At 38.4% G+C, this 16,068-nt stretch overlaps 1 protein-coding gene across 1 annotated transcript in view; it reads right to left on the bottom strand.

The window, feature by feature from the left end:
• The window catches only part of PLPPR1 (phospholipid phosphatase related 1), a gene marked incomplete at both ends in the record, with an annotated part of 95,502 nt that overhangs the window by 10,345 nt on the left and 69,089 nt on the right, over positions 1-16,068 (bottom strand). Inside the window, 2 exons of the mRNA XM_084236138.1 lie at positions 426-602; positions 4,591-4,841. Coding sequence (XP_084092264.1) covers positions 426-602; positions 4,591-4,841 — 428 coding nt within the window. The remainder of the gene's footprint in view (positions 1-425; positions 603-4,590; positions 4,842-16,068) is intronic.

Raw genomic sequence — 16,068 nt, 5'->3', positions numbered from 1 at the left:
CTGCACCTGCGGGATTCCACCAAGGCTCTTGGGTCTGTGTTCCTCCCTCAAACAACCCTGAGCTTCTGCTTACAGTATATCCTGAGAAAATATCTGGAGGACACTGGTTTGAAGGTATGCCAAAATCTTACTCGGCCTGGCCCCAATACCAGCCCAGGGTTGAAGGAAGTAGAATAAACTGTCCTCCCAGGATAATCCTTTTTCTGGCTCCAAGAAGGACTCTGCAATCACATTTGTGAAAGAGAGGGTGCTTTAGAAATCATTTTTGCCCACAAGGATATATAATACTTGGAGAAAAACTGCAACTCACAAGTCTGGGGCAAGAGGAGTGAACTTGGACTGTGAAGCCTGGGAGTGTTGACTCTGCATGCTCTTGGGCAGCCTGTCAAAGAAAGAAAAAGCTGGAAAGAGGGAAGCTGACCTACCAGAAACAGGGCCACAGCAGTGCCCAGGATGAAGCCTGCAATCACGTCGGAGCAGTGGTTCCGATATTCAGAGACCCGGTTGAGGCCCGTCAGGAAGGCTGTGCAGAGGGTCCCGAGGCACAGCACTGGCTTGGCCAGTCGACTGCTCTTCGTCTTGATTGTGCTTGTGATGTACATCTGGCACAGGACAGAGACCAGGGAGTGACTGGGAGCCTCCTCGTAAGGTTTATGCACACACATGTGCATGCAAACACACAGAGGTTTGCACCAAAGCAGCCACACCAAGTTGTTGAACAATTTCACTAGCTACTTTGTAAAGAATTAGGGTGGGAAACTAGTGCAACCACAACAGTGACCAGATGTGCATTATAGTGACATGAGAACACTTGGTTTCTCTGTAGCCAATTGAAGAATTCAGGTTATTAGGAAATTCAGGTAAGAGTCCCAGGTACCAAATAAGCCATCTTTGAGATGAATTTTATGGAGAAGATCACGTAAGTAGTTATTGAACATTTTACTTTTTGCATTCTCCATAGTTCTAAGTGAACTGTGGAACACTATTCATGTTTTCAGACAATGAATACAAGCATTGACTAATCAGCTGATTGGGTTAGAACTTCCAAACCAGTGTCACATGAATAGGTTTCAGATGTGTTGGAAAGTTGAATCCCATATTCTTTGGGGCATCTGTGATCAGTTCTATCCATTCATTTACTCTAGCATGTTCTAAAACACTACACTTTTCTGTGTCCTACAACTTATAACAGGTTGGGACTAAGTAAAGGATGATACAATTTGTTTCACCTAAGCGTAAGAGTTAGGCTGCTATTATTTCATTTTCAGGAGCTGGATAAGACTCTGAAGTTTCCTAGGCTCAGTTATCAAGTGTCTCTGATGACCTAGAGTTAGAAAAATCTGCCTCTTTCAGATAAGAAAGGGGTTAGGTCACTTTTTGTGAGATTATAAGGAACCACTAGAGGGCACTATCAATCTATCGTTCATTATTTCGTTAATATCGGCGATAAATGAGTTTGCAACCTTGAAAAATAGTATGTTGATATTTAGAATCCATAATGCATTTGTATGGCCTAAGCACATACAATTTAAAATAGATGCATTTTACAATCTCATAATAGAGATGGTTAATTTCCTAGAATGATGCTTCAACACTGGTGTGAATACAGGAAGATGGGATTCATTTTTATATATGTAACAGATGTCCTACAAAACTGTTAGATCAAAGATACAGAAATTAGAGCATATTATTACACCTTCTGGTTAGTTAGTATTCCTCACAATATTAACTAGTACTTAAGAAATCCTTGTTCAGTAATTTCTGAAAGCACTTAACATATAATAGGAGCTCATAAAATGTTTGCACAATGGGAATTTTGTATCAGGGTTTAACTGATTATAGCCTGTCTGTAGGGCATGACTTGAATTGGATTATATCTGAATCCTTGAAAACATGTGTTATGGCAGCATCTATTCTGAGAGAGCTGATTACAGTTACTTCTTTCTTCCCCAAAGAAAATTTATCTCTCATTTGATGAGATGGCACTTCAAGCAACGGATTTGTTTTTAGAATGGTGGTGCAAAAATTCATTTTACAAAGCAATGACTTGTGCCTGATAAAAACACAGAAAAAGGCGTAAGAGTACATTGCTTCACATAACTTTTGTTCTGATAACTTAGGACAAATCAATATTTTACAGATTGGAAAATAGGTTCAACGCCTGTGAGGACTGCTTTGTTTAAAAACTAGTTGGCATCGTATTTTTTTCCCTTTTTGTAAAGTGAAGGAGTCTTACCAAGCTACAATTGATCTGTTTTGTAAATTGAGGTTTCTATATATTTATGTTCATGTTTCTTAATGTGGTAGCAACTGACATGATTTCTATCATGTATTTATTAAGGAGCAGATCCAAAAGGAATAACTAGAAAACTTATTTTGGATAGTTGGTGGTTGACAAATTGCTCCTATAAATGTGATCTTGTAAATGGGACACAAAGGAAGCATTGTTTTAAAAAGAATATTCAGCAATTTATTTTAAACTGTATAGATAGATCAGACCTGTGGTCAGTCACCTTTTTTCCACCCTGGATGTACATATTCAGGGAGATGGCAGGGACACTTCTCTCAGGGGCAGCCTCTCTTTGGAGAGCCCTGTTACTCGCACTATGGGGGGACTGAAACATGCCCCCCTGGGGGGGCAGGCAATGGTGCACTCAGAATCTCTGGGAAGAATGGATTGTTTATGGTTTAATTTTTTTTATTGAACTCTATTATTTTAAATCCTTGTTCATTTTTTTCACAATAAAGAATTTCTTCCCTCTGGTGCGTTCACCATAGTTCTCCCAGCACCAAATCACCCATAATCCTTTAGCATAGGCCTTTTTCCTCCCCTCCCTGTTTATCTTCCTTTCTGGAGGCTTCAGGTCTATGATCAGCTCTCAAGGGTTGGTTTTACAGTTTGTCTTTCTGATCTTTCGTTTGGTTTCTCTATATCCCACAGATAAGTGAAACCATTTTCCAGTGTTTATCTTTTCTTTCTGGCTTATTTCACTTAGGATAATCCCTTCCAGTTTTATCCATGTTGCCACAAATGACATGAGTTTATCCTTTTTGATCACTGAGTAGTATTCCATTGTAGAACTCAACAACAATCAACAATCATCCCAATTAAGAAATGGGCAGAAGAGATAAATAGACACTTCTCCAAAGAAGACATTCAGATGGCCAGTAGGCACATGAAAAAATGTTCATCATCACTCATCATCAGGGAGAAGCAAATCAAAACCACAATGAAATACCACCTCACACCGGTGAGAATGGCCCACATCAAAAAGATTAAAAACAACAAAAATGGATGGTTTAAAGGGGGTCTTTCCTCTGCTTCTCCTTCTCTCACCTTTCATTGAGGGCCACCAGACTAGTGATACTCTGAATTTAAAATGAGTTGAAGTAGGGCCTCCCCGGTGGCGCAGCGGTTGAGCGCTGGGTTGCGAAGCTGTCTGCAGCCTCTGCAGCGCCGGTTCAATCCCCGGATGCTCCCCGGCCACCGGAGGAGGGTCCCACATGGCATGCAGACCTCTCCTGCTGCCCGCTGCTCCCCTCAGCAGTGTACTTCGGTCCTTCTGCCTACTCTGCTCCCCACTCTGGCTCTGGTGAATTCTCTCACCCTCCCGCACTTCTGACTGTACTCAGTGCTTGTATAAATAAATAAATTAATTAATTAATTAATTTTAAAAAATGAGTTGAAGTAAAGAAAACAGGGTGTTTTTGACCAACAGGTGCTCTTCCACAGGTAAAGGAGTATGATATCCATATCCTTCGGGACTTTTGGTTCTAAGGAAGCAGGGGCCAAAAGATGGTGTGATAGGTTTTTTGCAAAATGGATGCTATTAAAGAGTAAATTCAAAATGCAAAAAATAGAATTGGCTCAATTCCAAATGAATGCGATAAGGAGTAGGAAAATAAGAGGGATATTTAGTTTCTTCTTACATTTTAAGAGATGAGACATGTTTTAGATTTTCTCTGTGATGAGGACAAAACCAGTTAAAGAGAACATTATACTCCATGGAGTGGGGTGGGGTGCAAAACCCATGTGATTTGAGAGCAGTGAGAAGTGAACTTTTGGGCACTGGGGGGCTTGTAGGATCAGTCATCTTTCCTGCCAAAGTTATGGAGAAGGAGCTGAGGAAAGCTGTGCCTTCATCCTCATCTGCTGCACCGATGGGACTGCCCTTCACATAAAGCCCACACCTGCAAACTTGTAGGCAGGTGTGAGGAGTGTGTGTTCTGAAACCAGCCACAACTTTGGCAAAGAATGCTGTCGTGGGCAGGGAGAGAGTCCCAGGCACTATGCCAAAGTCTGGGTGCCAGCTCCAACTTTGTTCTCAGCTATACTATGGAACTCAGCTTCTGGGAGGCTTTGACTAAGTGATTATTAATATTCTTTCCAGAATTAATATCCTGTAGTGGCTTAGGATTTACACTGGGATAATGTGGGGTGGGGGTGCACAACAGTCTCATATAGTACAGGAGAAACATGTTGCCACATGACTTTAAAAATCAGTATAAGTGACAGTGGGGACAGAGGGGTTGAAGTGGGCAGAGACATATCCCAGACAAAACTTGTTTGGGGGAGACAGCAAGACTCACAGTGGCATATAAGGCGGAGTAAATGCTCAGAGCAGCGTGTTTGGAGGGAAAGGATCTCCGGGCCTTTTCTATCACTTCTAGGTCTCCGGTGCAAATGTTGCCATTGCTGATGAACTGCTGGTGCGCTCGGCAGTCTGTGCTGGTGTAGTTCGGCTTGCATACCGTCAGGAAGTATGGTGTCAGGTGCCCTGTGACCACTTGTCCGGCATTTACAAAAATGTCAGTAGCAAAAAGTCCAAACGCAAATACCCCTGTAAGGAGATTTAAAATAATTAGGGTTGTCAACAGACATCGTTGATTGGTTTTGTCCCTGGGAGAAAACAGGACAGCGAGAACCTGCCACGACCTGTCAAATAGTCCTCCCTGTATACAGTTGTCCCTTTATTTTTCCAAGGAGCAGTGCCTGCTTCCTAAAATGCTGTATTTTCCAAATTGATGCAGACCTTCTGCTGTAAGCAATTTATTGTTCTGTGTAAGTAAATTAGAAGCATGTTCCCATGGAAAGAATATGCATTTAGGAGTTCTTATAAACCTGGGCTCCAGTCCTGCCTTTGTGATTCATTCACATTATCAGCTGTTTAGTTGCTCTGAATCTTGGTACCCGCAGTCACAAAGTAGGTGGGGTGTGTGAAATCTCTGAAATTGGTAGGATAGATGAAATAAGATGTGTGCAAAAACCCATGATTGTGCCTGGTCTTGAGTAGTCATAGAAAGTCAGTTTTTTTTCCCCATCTAATGAAAATACTTTCTCCCTGGTCCTGTTTGCAAACACATCATGTCCTAGGGGTTACCTATAATATGGCAGGTGAGAGTGAATGGAGGTTGTTGGAAATTGCCTCTAAAAAGAAATATGAAAAAAAGATCATTCCAGAAATCTGATTGAACTTGCTGTGAGAACGCTGGGAACACAAAGATGAAAGCAGTTGCCCATATTGGTTTTCTGTTATTGCTGCAATAATTACCACATACCAGGGGCTTAAAACAACATGAATTTATCTTCTTACAGTTATAGAGGTCAGAAGTCCAAAATAGGTTTCACTGGGCTAAAAACCAAAGTTCTGGCAGGGCCATATTTCTGGAAGCTCCAGGGTAGAAGTCACTCATTGCCTTTCTCCATCTTCTAGAAGCTGCCTCCATCCCTTGACTTGTGGTCTTCTTCCACAACCTCCCCATTATGATCTGTTTCCATGGTCCCCTCCCTGTCTCTGCCTCCCTCGCTTCCCTCTTGTAAGGACTCTTTCATTATACTGGATCCATCTGGTTAATTCAAGATCACCCCAAGAAACTTACTTTAATTGTACCTACAAATTCCCTTTAATCATGTAAGGTGACATATCAGCACTTCCCCAGGAGTAGAGCCTGGGCATTTTCGAGAGGGACGGGTATTCTTCCTACCACACTTCTGTGACTGGCTGGCTATAAGCCCTGCGGGCAGGCTCCGCTTCTTGCATCTTACCTGTTTTCTGGTAAATTTCATGTGATTAGCCCCAATAAGCTTGAACATGGATAAACAGAATTTGTTAGAAGTGCTTCATTGTGAATACTTTCAAAGTCTGTACAATCATTTATTGATTACATGTGGGCTCTGGTCTGTTCAATATGTCAAGAGAAGCTCTGCACAGCTAAGGTACACACAAGCAGCTTGGGGGGCTCAAACCTTATCCAATGCAGCTCATTTATGGGAGAAGTTGGCAAGTGTGATAGGCACCCTTAGTTGTAGATGTCAAGGGTCTGCTATTATTTCAATTCAATTCCTACGCAATTTTGTCGCCCACATCTAGAGTCCTAAATCTGCAAATTGTGCTGATTTCAGCTTCCGAAAGTTAATCCATTATCACAGAAGTAAAGACAAGTTTGGCTGAAACCTTCATTCGGTTTTCATTTTGATCTGTATTAATTGCTATAATTTTCCTTTTTGTGGCTTTGCCAAGACGCCTTTATCACAATGAGAATTAGTTCTTTTAATAGCATCCGCCAGCTCAGCACAGGGCTGACCGCGGGGAGGGGCAACATTGCTCACTTGAGGCAATTTTCACCCCCAGGTTCTAAAAGTCTGAATGGTACATCATCAAGTCAGATCCTCAAAGACTAGACTTCTGGCCTCTTCAAGGGGCAATAAGTCTATCTAGACATGGCATTCCAGGAAACTTGGGTAATTTATGATTTGAAAAGGGGAGGGTGACGGCACTTTCCTCTGGCATTTTATTTGTCGCAAGTGCTTGCAGAAATGGAGGGCTTGCTCTTTGTGAGAAAGAGGATTTCTGGGATCCTTGGGCTGGTGTCTGAAGTGCCAGTTCTGTGGCCATTGAATCTGTGATGGGCAGCTCTCCCCTGCCCTACGGTGGGCATAGCTGAAAGTTGCTTTCTGCCCCTTCTGGAAGGTGTCTGCATTCCCTGATGGCTTCCCAAGCAAGTGCTTTCCTAACATTTCATTCTGGTGCATTTACCCTGACTTCAGGAGGGCACTGAGGCAGCCCAGGAGTCCACCTTCGGGCACAGACCATGCCGACAAAGGGTGGTTGGGCCCCAGGGTGATTCACAGATAACGCTGATCATACAGGACTTTTGTGAGAAACTTCAGTCTTTCTTCTTTTACTTAGCTCTGAGCTCCTTGCGTATATTTTATAAGCCACAAAAGCTAAAAATAGATACTTTTGTCCTCAGAGTCAGGTGGGACACAGCGGTCTGTATTACATGGTCTGGTTTGAAGGAGATGCTTAAAAAATATCTATAGATCTTTCCTTGATCCTAAATTCTTTAAGTGAGATCATATTTTTGATTTTAACAGATACATGTGTAATTTCTGTAAGCCTCCCTAGCTGGCTCTATTTATCTGCTGGCTCTGTTCCATTAGTGGTGTTCCTTGCTTCAGGGGAGCTAATTAGATTTCTCAATGAATTTATATCAGACAAAAAAGTCTAAAAGTAAAGTGCTTTTGATTTGCCAGAGCTATGCGCTTAAGACAAAGACATGTTATTGTCATTTCTTTGTTTGGAAATCTTAAAAGACTTGCATGGGAAGACCAAGAGCCATGGTCTGGAGGACGAGACCCCTGAGTTTCTAAAATCAACAGGAGAACAGGGGAGGATGTCAACCAAGGAGGAAACAGCCCCTGCTTGGACAGGCCACACAAGCATGTCCCTGCTCCCTGTCTCCTGCTGGTTGTCAAACTCCAGGGGCAGGGTACTAGAAATCTCCAGAATGGGTTTTGAAAATCCAGTTGAAGTGTGTCTTGTGCCTCTTGGGGTGCAGCTCAGGAGCCTTTTAGAGAAGTTTCACATCTGACATGGTATCAGACAACAGATGCCCATGTTAGCAATGTTGAAGGGGAATTTGATATTTGTGCTATTATTCAATAATGTCCATCTCTTCCATTAGATCTATAGAATATACAAGCTCTTAGGGGCAGAGGATATCTCTATTTATGTTTAACACTGTATCCCGGACACCCCAAGACAGACACATAGTCAACACTTAATAGGTATCTGTAGAATCAATGAATGAATTACGGAAGAAATCGCAGAGATTAGCTGAAAAGGATCAAAGAGCATAGGAACTTGTCCAAATTTTCTAACTTATGTTAGTATCTTACATCCCTGGTTCTACTGGACATAAAGTTGACATCAAACCATATAGCATGCAAGTTGTAGGGACCATATCTCTTGTTTTATAAAAACTTCACAAAATCTAGCACAGTGCAAGGCATCTAAAGAGAACAACTGAAAACGGGGACTTTATAAATGTCTCATGAGTGAGTAAACTTACAAATAATAATTTGGAAATGAAAGCATTCTCCATTTTCAATGTGGCAGGAATGAAAAAAGAACATTAAATTGGAGTATGAGCCAAGATGTACACGGGACAAGTCTTTACCAGGGACATCTGGGATGCATAATAACCTTGGGGAACGCTGATGGGTTATATCACATCTTTGTGCATGAAAGAAGTGTACCCATTTCTGATTTGGAAAGTTGCAATTGTTGCATTTTAAATATTAACACATGGACACATGAAGGTGTGGATTTCCACATTTCATGTGGAAAAACTAACACACAGAACTTAAAACAGAAAAGGATAGTAAAAAAGACACAAGAACAATTTATCTGGGTAAAGTACATAATAATATTCTGAAAAGGAGAGGAATCCTGCTCCTTCCTCAATGTATGTTCTCAACCTCTTATCAAACATTTCTAAACAAGAGCAGCTTGTTTTTCTGTGTGTGGCAAAACAATGCAATGAGAGAATGAAAGTTCTCTGTGCATGTGATACAAAGACCACTTGGACATTTTTTTTCATTTTCAAAACATTAGGCAGCTTTGTGAACCTTTTGCGGTAGTTTTTCCACCATGATCTTTAAGATACAAGAAAATTTACCCTGCTCTCAGTTCCTGGTCTTTGTTTCAATGGGGAAATTGATGAACACTTTATCTCACTCTAAGACGTACATACACTTGGTCTGGGTTCACCTCACTGTTTGTGACAGAAGAAGGGACACATCTCAGGAATTCTTATGCTCAATTTCCTCAAAGTCCATCCTGACTCATTCACCAGCTCTTAATTCCAGATAAGACCTTTCATCCAATGGAATATAAGAGACAAAGAAATGAAGACAGTTCCTTTTTGCCTTTTCTTTTGTCACATCAAGATCCTCAGCGAAAAACTTTCTCACTGGAGAAAGTTATTTAGCTATTGCATGTGTCCTCAATTTAGCTGGGAAGACCATTCATTCAGGAAACAATTGTTTAAGAAAAGATGGTAGGGTGAATTCTCTTTATCCTGCTTTATTGAAACTAGAAGTTTCCTAATGAATGCTTTTATCTGTGGTTACCATGTTCATCAAGGATGTACTGAGCTGATGAGGTGTTTGAATAAGCCTGCCATGGATACTAGGTAATAAATAATAATGATAATAAAACTAATAATAACCCAGATACTGTGCTTAGTATTAAGTATTATCCTCAATGCTTTGAAATATTAGTTTACTTAATCCTTACCACAACTCTATGAGGTAGACACTATTATTTCTTTATTTTTAATTGCATTATGTTTTAGGTGTGTGTCATTATAAATCAACATCTCTATATAGATTATATTAAACTTACACTAAAAATCTGATTCTATCTTTCACCATACAATTGACTCCTTTCATTTAATATATCTACTCCTATTCCTTCTTCCCTTTTGGTCTTTAGAAGTTTATTTTTGTTTCATATAGTTCATTTGTTTGTTACATTTTTGTATATGCCACATATGAGTGAAATCATACAGTACTTGACTTTCTCTATTGGACTTATTTCAGCAAGCACAATGCTCTCTAGGCCCATCCATGTTTTTGCAAATGGCAGAATCTCATTTTTTATTACAGCTGAATTGTATTCCATTCTGTGATGGGAGTCTGTGTATCTCACATCTTCTTTATCCAACTATCTGCTGATGGGCACTTAGGTTGTTTCCAGAGTGTGGCTGTTGTAAAACATAGGGGTGTATATATCTCTGAATTAGTGCTTTTGTAATTTAGGGGCAAAAATGCAGAAGTGGGATAACTGGATTGAATGGAATTGATATTTTTAGTTTTTTGAAGAGATAGAAAGTATTATTATTTCCACATGTCACAAATGAGGAATCTGGGAGCACAGAGAGCTCAATTAACTTGACCACAGCCAGGAAGTAGAAGAGTTAAGCTTAGAGACCAAGTGGTACTGCTCTAAATCCACACTCCTATTCATAACCCAGGTTTCTATTTAGGCATCAGGTCATGAAAAAAAGCACTTCAGTTCTGGATGCTTGACAACACACACACACACACACACACACACATACACACACACTGGGAAGAGGCAAGGATGTAAGTCATGCCTCCAATGAAATGCACTTATTGCACTTGTCACAACAGAACAGGAATTTCTCAGTTCTTCAGCCAACGATTTTCCAACAAGAATATGATAAAATACCTATGATATGTCACAGGCACTTAAGTCATGTCATATGTCACAAGGCACTTTTCTCATCACTTTGGCAATGAATCTAACGTTTTTAAAAGTATAATTCAAACGCCATCAGTGCAAATTGATTTGCATCCAACAAATATTATCTTATTCTTTAAATAGACGTTTCTTGGAGAGTTAATTTCAAGGGTTCTCAGAATTATCATGGTCTCTTTTTCCAATAGAGGTTGCAAAGATACCATAGGTTAACAGGGTTCTTTGTCTCGATGGCATGATTTTAATCCTAAAAGCTAAGCAGAGATTTTATTTAAATCAATTATCTGAATCTAAGTTACTTTATATCACAGGGCTATTACCCAAATCATGGAAATAGTTCTAAATTATATTGTGTAAATTATGAACTCTACAGATACTAGTTGCTATTATTTTTATATCTGAGGTAAGCAGATAGCCTCAGTATTTTAAATAAGTTCATTATAAAATTAATTTAAAAAAAGGGGGACAAGACAAGAATCCTGTCATTCTAACTGCCTCAAACAAATATTTAACTCTATATGTTAATCATACTTTATATTTAAAAAACACCTTATACAATATGATGAACTGGTGAATTTTGAAAAAAAAAACCTTATGTGTCATTATTATAATTATTCATCATGGTAAGGGAGATAAAGGATAATAATAAAGATGAGGGTAATCAACTAGAAAATTCCCCAAATATGTTTACAAATGAGAGAACAAATACATTTATACTTCCTAAGAGCATAAAATTGCATAATTTCCTGATAACATGGTTTTTATCTCAACACAAGTATCTTCTTTACTCCTTTCTCAGGACAGCTCCTCAGTGATTTCTCTCAAATGTCTGGCTCCTCTCTCACTCCTGCTAGTCTTTCAGTAACAGATTAGCCAATCTGCAAAATGCTAGGGAAAGTGACAACCAGTCTAAACATGGGTGCTAGAGAGAGCCCTCGGAAAAGGGTCCCTAGACTCTCATAGGACTAAATAAATTTTCTCCTGATAGAGTGGCCTATCGAGATCTGGCCAGGAATCTTATTCAGATTTGTAATGCTCTGGTTCATTGAGGGAGACGCTTAAAGGGGAGCAGATGTGTTCTCTACACTGAGCAGAGCAACTAAAAGCAGCCTCAGCACAATTCCTTAAGACCCACAGAGAGTTTGATCCTTGGAGAGGCCTTTTAGGCCAATTAAGGCTCCAGCTTCAGTATCTCTCCTTGCTCTGCATCCTGGTCCCAGGCAGGAAATAGCAAACATCCTAGTTGCAAAGTCCAGTGGCTGGGCTCCTCATGGGGTCCAAAATTTGAGTTTCCATTTTTTCCCGGAACATCCATCCTGATTTTCTCTTCCTGATTTACATTCCTGAACTTCCACTCTGGTACCTATTACTGAATTCTAGAAATAGCTTCATCTGCCTATAGGCTTTTGATATTTTGATATTGCTTTTGATATTTTCCCTATATAGTTCCAGCCTCTTGTATCAAAACTAAAGTTAGATGCCTGGGTACCACGAGTTACTTTCAGACTAGCTGGCCACACTCAACTTCCTGCATCAGCATATGGAGCTGCACCTAGCAGCTGGCCAGGTGTCACTGGTTTCCTGAGATGGTCCTTGTCCTATGAAGTCCATGCTGTCTCTTTCTCATCCTATGACAACCTTTTCTTTCCCATTTGAAATTGCATATCTGCCTCCACAAACTCCCTATTTCCTTTCTCTACATTCTTTTTCTCCATAACACTCATCTTCTAAGATACACTGCAATTAACTTATTTTGTTTAATGTCTGAAATCCTCACTAGTACATAAACTCACTGAGGGCAAATCTGTGAAGTTCACTAATATGTCCTTAACATCTTAATCAGTACCTAGTGTGTAGTAGATACCCAACAAATTATTTGTCAAAAGTTGAATGAATATAACAATCCCCTAGAATATCATTTAATTGTAAGTACAGAAGGCAAGTAGAAATGGACTGATTGAATGAAATAAAGTCTCTTGAGATAAGATACATTTAAATGACTTTCAAAACAGAGAAGAAATTTCTATTTTGCAGAAAGGCTGAAATTAAGTTGGTCTCAGGGTATCAGTTCTTATAACCATAAAACATTGTGACCTTTGAAACTGCATTTAAAATATTCATGCTTCATTTAGATCACACTTAATTTACAGCAATTAGTGTTACATGAATTAACTGTTTACTTACTGTTATGTCCGGTGCTACCTACTATCCTTGGGCTTGACCTAAATGGCATAAGACTTGCTTGGAATTTAATTAAATTCTTATTAGAAGTAATAATGGAGCCACTATGTGATCCCAGATGAAAAACCCATAATAAATAGTTTCTCGATGACAGGCTATTTTAGGTGCTAATAGACAGTCTAATCTTGGCAAGTTTGGATCTTTTTCTTTAATTAAAATAAGTAATTATTCAGAAAAGGAAAGTTGGATTTCTTTCTATATGGCAACCAAACAAAAAAACCCCTCATCAAATTTTAATGCTTCTTGTTCACTGCTTTTCAATACTAAAGTTACTATACTTATAAGAATGTGTTTACTCAAGTATGTTTGTGAATTAAAGAATTTAACTGAAGTGATCCTCATGAAATTCTTTTGAACATATGACTCCTTTTTTTGTAGTTACTGCTGAAAAGGAATGCAGGGAATTATCTCTCTTGAGAACTAAAATGTGCACTGTTGTTCAATTTAGTGTAATACCATAGCAAATGTTATAAGAAGGGAAAGGAATAGAGAGAAAAAATGAAAAAAAGGGGAAAATCTAAGTACTTGTTACTAATATATCTACATTCATTTTTGTAAAATGGTGGTCATATTTGTTAGTTCAGTAGATTCCTTTCCCTGCCTACACTTAAAAGGCTTATAATGAATAAAAATGGGTAAGTTTAGCTGTGAAATTTTACATCCAAAGGCTGGAATCCTTCTTATAATGAGAATCTTAGGGGGAAAATTATTGCTGGATTTGTGAATCAGAAAAATTCAATCCTCTTTGTCAAGTTTAAAACAATTAGCATTTATATAGGGGAAGAGATGATTTAATTTGAATGTTTTCCCTTTGAGTTCATTACTCTAGCCACTTTTTCCTTAAAATATAATTTCAGTAGGGGTATGAGGGTGAAGTGCTATCAGTTCAAGCCTTTGCACACAGTCTAGAGAAGACAGGGATTTTTGAACGCTAAGGTGCCACTGTCAGCTCTGCTTTTACACTGAAGTCTAAGTTAAAATGTTGGACATCCTTCTGGATAGCTTTTATTTTACTATTGCTACCTTAAAAAATAATATTTAGTTTCCCCCCCGGATTTTAAAATTATACATATTCATGCTAACAAATAGAAATTATAGAATAGAATGAAAAAAATATAAATTATTCATCCATCATGCTACAACTCAGAAGTGCTAACAGTTAACTTAGTATACTTCCTTTCAAACTCTTTTCTATGGATGCACGCACACACACACAAACACACACACACAAGTTTTAACCAGTTTATTTTGAATTATGGATTCCTAGTATCTTAACTTTCATATAACACTATTTCTCCTTTCATTAGAAATTCTAAAAAAAATTGTTTTCTGAGATGGTAATTTATGATTGCAGCATTATTTTTTAAAAAAATTAGGTATTTCTAACATATTAGGATAAAATAATTTTAGAACACAAACATCAATTTCTCTGATCACTTCCTTAAGAGATTATCTGAAGTGGAATTTTAGGTTAGTGGGTATTTTTAAGGTTATTGAAATACACAGCCAAATTGCACGTAGAACAGGTAGATCAACTTGCTGTCACCAGATATGTATTAGAATCCTGAGTTTTTTCTCATCTTTGACAGCTACTCCCTTATTTTCTTTAAAAATACTTTGCTAATGTATTGCTCATTTTTGCAATGTGAAGTTGATTGTATTTGTTGGGATATACTATCGTGATGGATTCTAGAATAATTACATAAACTTCAAGGGAACAGTCATGCTATTTCAAATTTAATTAGAATAGCTAGCTGAAATAGTTGTCATTTTCTAATGCCAACTGCATTGTATGTATTTTAGTGGCTACTGGACTAGAGAAAAGAAAAAGACTGTTAGGTCTTTATAATAACATTCCTAATATACTTTGATTACTACCTTATTTTACTTTAATTTTTTCAAAAAAATCTTCATTTAAGGGACCTTTATGTCAAGTAGTGTGTTTTTTTCCTTGCATGAAAAAAAATTGCATACTCAGAAAAAGTTATGCTTCTTTAAGATAAATAGAACTCCTGCTCCCAATTGCCTATATGAAAAGTCAGAATAAACTTCTCTGACCTTCTCTTAGAAATTGCCTTATTTGCACACTTTAATTTCCCAGAACTAAGCTGATGAGTGGTAATAAAGTTAATTAAACAGGAAGCAAATGAATATTTAAGAATCAGCATTTACAGAAGCAATTCTAGGCAAAATCTGTGACTTCAGAGAGTTAAACTTTGCTCTTTTCTCATCAAAAAATTTTTATTGAAAACCTACTATTTTCCATACATTTTTCAGTATGCAAAATGGAAAAGATACAATCTTTGCTCTCCAATGGATCACAAATTAATAGGAGCAACAGACAAAAAAAGTATAGTAATATGGTAAATGCCCATAGAAGACATAGGTGTAAAGTTCAGAGGAGGAGGAGGAAGCTAGTCTGGATCACTAAAGAGATAATTTGTGAGCAGCACTTTGAAGGGTGTGTGGGACTGGGCTAGCTTTAGTGGCGACAGGGAGGCAGTGGAATATTCTAGACAGAAGGAGCAGCATCTGAGGAGGACCCAAACAAAGCAATTCCCTGTTAGGAACACTAGGAATGCACTGAGATGTTTTAAGCAGGGAAATGACTTGATTATATTTTCGCTTCAAAAAGATCTACAAAATGTCTAATGGATGGTATATTTGTAGTACTGGGGTGAAGAAAGCCAAGTTGCAAGACAAGATGAAGATAAATCACTTAAAAAAACAAGAAATTTTAATGGCCTAAAACATGGCTCTCACGTGTTAGCATGCCTCAGAATCACCTATGACTTGTGAAACAGATCATGAAACTTCATCCCCAGATTTTCTGATTTAGTTGGTATCAAAATTTCTAACAAGGGTTTTAAGTTTAAAATTTTAATTTCTGATAAGTTCTTGGATAGCATAATATGACTTCAAGTTTTTTTATTTTAGCAACTAGAAAGATCCTGTTTCCATAAAATAAAAGAGGACTGCTTCTTTATCCAGCAATCTCTCTTCCCTTTCAAAGCCATTTCCTCTAATTCTCCAAGGCTTACACATTGCCTGCCTGTTCACTCCCTATTCTAGGATTCCTTCTCTAAGAGAAATATCTTATGCGTCTGAACGCTAACTGTTCTCACCTAAATATCCAAGCCATATCATCCCAGGTTCCAATACTTCGTTAGCTTATGATAGACTCAAATAGATACATGTGTCACTGATTCTGAAAATAGGAATATGATGCTCCTCTAGGGTGGAAAATATCTACTGT

The sequence above is a fragment of the Talpa europaea genome, assembly GCF_964194135.1.
Source record: "Talpa europaea genome assembly, chromosome: 7".
NCBI lineage: Eukaryota > Metazoa > Chordata > Mammalia > Eulipotyphla > Talpidae > Talpa > Talpa europaea.
The sequence above is the reverse complement of the archived record's forward strand: the minus strand, read 5'-3'. Positions and strand labels throughout refer to the sequence as shown.